Source organism: Limulus polyphemus, unplaced genomic scaffold (assembly GCF_000517525.1).
Source record: "Limulus polyphemus unplaced genomic scaffold, Limulus_polyphemus-2.1.2 Scaffold343, whole genome shotgun sequence".
In the NCBI taxonomy this organism is placed as follows: domain Eukaryota; kingdom Metazoa; phylum Arthropoda; class Merostomata; order Xiphosura; family Limulidae; genus Limulus; species Limulus polyphemus.
In genome coordinates, this window is record NW_013665953.1 from 492,685 (window position 1) to 495,864 (window position 3,180).

The 3,180-nt window shown below is 29.2% G+C and overlaps 1 protein-coding gene across 1 annotated transcript in view; it reads right to left on the reverse strand.

The window, feature by feature from the left end:
• The window catches only part of LOC106457539 (ephrin type-B receptor 1-B-like), a 39,018-nt gene that overhangs the window by 9,881 nt on the left and 25,957 nt on the right, over positions 1–3,180 (reverse strand). Inside the window, exons 7-10 of the mRNA XM_022383523.1 lie at positions 2,952–3,033; positions 2,309–2,420; positions 1,245–1,312; positions 523–567 (exon numbers count right to left, since the gene is read on the reverse strand). Of these exons, the coding sequence (XP_022239231.1) occupies positions 523–567; positions 1,245–1,312; positions 2,309–2,420; positions 2,952–3,033 (307 nt within the window). The remainder of the gene's footprint in view (positions 1–522; positions 568–1,244; positions 1,313–2,308; positions 2,421–2,951; positions 3,034–3,180) is intronic.

A 3,180-nucleotide genomic window follows, 5' to 3' on the forward strand; every position in this document is an offset into this window, starting at 1 on the left:
TTCACATATAATTGAAATAAGCGAGTCCTAATTACTGAAGTTCACATATAATTGAAATAAGCGAGTCACAATTACTGATGTTCACAGATAATTGAAATAAGCGAATCACAATTACTGAAGTTCACAGATAATCAATAGCTTGTTATTATTAGTATTCATGGAATTGTTTTAAATAAATTAGACATTAATAGAAGTTATTAATAAATTTTGGTGAATTTAATATAAGTCCAAAATTTCATGTGTCTTATATAGGGGCGTAGGAGCTGTGGAGGAAATAACTATTGGTATTTTAAAGCTAAAGAAATATTACAGATGGTATCATTACATTTGGCTGCAGCTAACTACTTAAGATCAATAAAATTTGTTTGTTGAAGTTATGACATACATCTAAAATTGTGTATAATCTATATAAATAATAAGTCAATCCACAAACTAGTCTACACAGCACCTGCAGACACCAACATCATTCATAGACATAAGCCGTGAAAGAGAAGGCTAGAGCTAGAAGGGTTATATACTTACTGCCAGCAGTAGGAACGATTGGAGGATGTTCCAAGCCAGGAACCACTGTCAAAGTAAAGCAGTTTCTATCAGCAGCCGTTAATAGGCAAAGCTTTGGATTAAAATAGCTCAAGAAAAGCACCTTCACATGCAACTCAAGTGCTCTTATATTTTACTACAAAAACATGAACTTATGTACTTTGGTTTAAAAAAAATATTTTCATTATTGGTTGAAACCAGTTTATTTGTTGATGTTTAAACTTTATGGACATTGGTTTAAATAATGTTAATTATTATACTTGAACACAAGAAATGTACATTTTGTATTTCATCTTTGTTATGTTAAAATCTTTTTAGAGTAAAAATATGCTTGACAGTTTAGTCATAATTAACTTTAAAAGAAAAAAGGATGAATTCATATCAAATAAAACTTACAAGTCATGCAAATTTTCAACTGGTTTTCAGAGAACATTAATTTATTCGTTTTATATTTTTTGCATTTTCATTCTGCCTCTTTTCATAAATTTTATTTTTAGCAGTCACCGTATTACCATTTCATCAAAGCTGTTCTGACAGTTAGTAATAACGACAGAGATGAAAATAATTTCAGTGTTACACACTGAGTTTCTACTTGTTAAATCTTGGTGTTACACAATAACTTACTATTTATTAGACCTAATGTAATATTGAATTTCTAGAATAAAACTGTAAGGAAGAGAAAAAGAACAACTTACATTTCTTACCTTCCCCGTTGTGATATTCCAGAGTATCACAATCGCTTGGCTGTTTTTTATTGCAGTCATCAGAACTTCTAGAAACAATCAATAAATTAACACATTACGTGATTATCTACAGTCATCATATACCAATTTTATTTTTTAATCTCAATTAAAAATCTAAAAGAGCTTTTTTGTATTAAAAGAATTAAAAAAAATGTGAAAAGATTAAGGAAATAGATGGTTTTATTATTTTCATAAACAGTAAGAGTAAAACAATTATCATTATGAGACCTTTATATTTACAAGATATTTTGTGTTTTAGAAATAAAGAAAAGGTAATGTTCAGGACAGAATTTTAAAAATATTTATGTTTATAGACCTCTTAAAAGTTTACAATGTTAATTACTATTATGATGACTATTGTTAATTTGAGAGAAAAAATAACATTTCTCTCAAAATGATAAGGTGATCATGGTGACATTCAACAGTTGTTAAGATGCTCTAGAATGTCATTGGGCTATTGGTAACATGCAAGATTCAAGAACTGGTAACATGTACTACTGGCAGAGGCCCCCAAAACATTTGTGTTCAATTTAGTATCTTTATTGCGACAGTACTTCTTTAAATACAGGATCTTTAGAGTAATACAAAAGATTTATAATAGTAGACACTGAAATTTTTAAGTCTACTTGTATTAAGCCTAACATTAGTTAAGCCTTTATTTGATAGAGATAAATCAACACTGTAACTTGTGTATGTTTTATATTTTGCTTTAATTTGGTTAGTGCCAAACTTTACTGTACTTAATACTATAATAAATAAACTTATAATGTTATTCCGTAACCTAATGTTAGACCTTTTTAAAAACTTTGAAAAGCTTTTAATAGGTTGTTGTACAAAATATCTACTAAAATATATTTACATCCACCTTTTGTTTAGATCCATTGAAATGAAGTGCATACACACGCACATTTAGATAGTAAGGTATGCAGGCATTTTCAGAACAGATAAAAACTGAGTATTATTATAATAGATATTAACTTTTAATGTACACATGAACATGACCAGACAGATAAGTATATATTTACCTTCTAATGTATAGGACAATCATAACGACTATTACCACCACTAAAACAACCACAGCAACTGTTGCTCCCGCAATGACTCGAACCTGAATTTGATCTTCTTCTTCCACATATGCTAAACATTTTGAAAAATAACAGTTAAAAAAATTCATTTGTATCTCTAGACCTACCTTTTCTCCAAAAGATTAAAACATGATTTAAGCAATCTATGTTAGTACTTCACCTCTTTTATTACCCAATAGCAAGATAAAAGTCCAACAATGTTTATTTTCCATTTATTAAACTGTATTATATAATTGACAAATGTTTAATTTATTCTAACGAACCTACAGGAACATGTAATGAAAGAAAAATATTTTCTTATAACATTAGAATCTCTTAGAAGGTGATGCAGTACCTTTTCTGTTATGTTTCTGTGAAAGTACAGTCTCATTAAAAAAAAATAGTCACCATTATTAACAGTTGTAGTTACTATAACACTATTAACTTTGCTCCGAAAACAACACTGGCACAATACGTCTACCGTACTTTTGTATAACTAGATAGACTCACACAAACACCAAGACTATCAGCTGGTAAAGTGGTCCCTGATGCAGTAAATTATAACTACACATCATAATAACCTGTTTCTGTACAATTTTCTTACCTGTACTGTCCACTAGTTGGCCAGTGGTCATATACACAACATTACTGTACTCTCCCCAGCCAAGTGTTGTTTTTGCTCTGACCTATAAAAATAAGTTTCTGTTAAAAACATGATTCAATTGGATATTAAAAACTGGTAACAGTATACAAGGGCTTATCAAGACCCCAAACAGTCAGTAAATATGTTTTTTTTGTAATTTCTTTGGTCATTTTACTTATCTAAAAATACA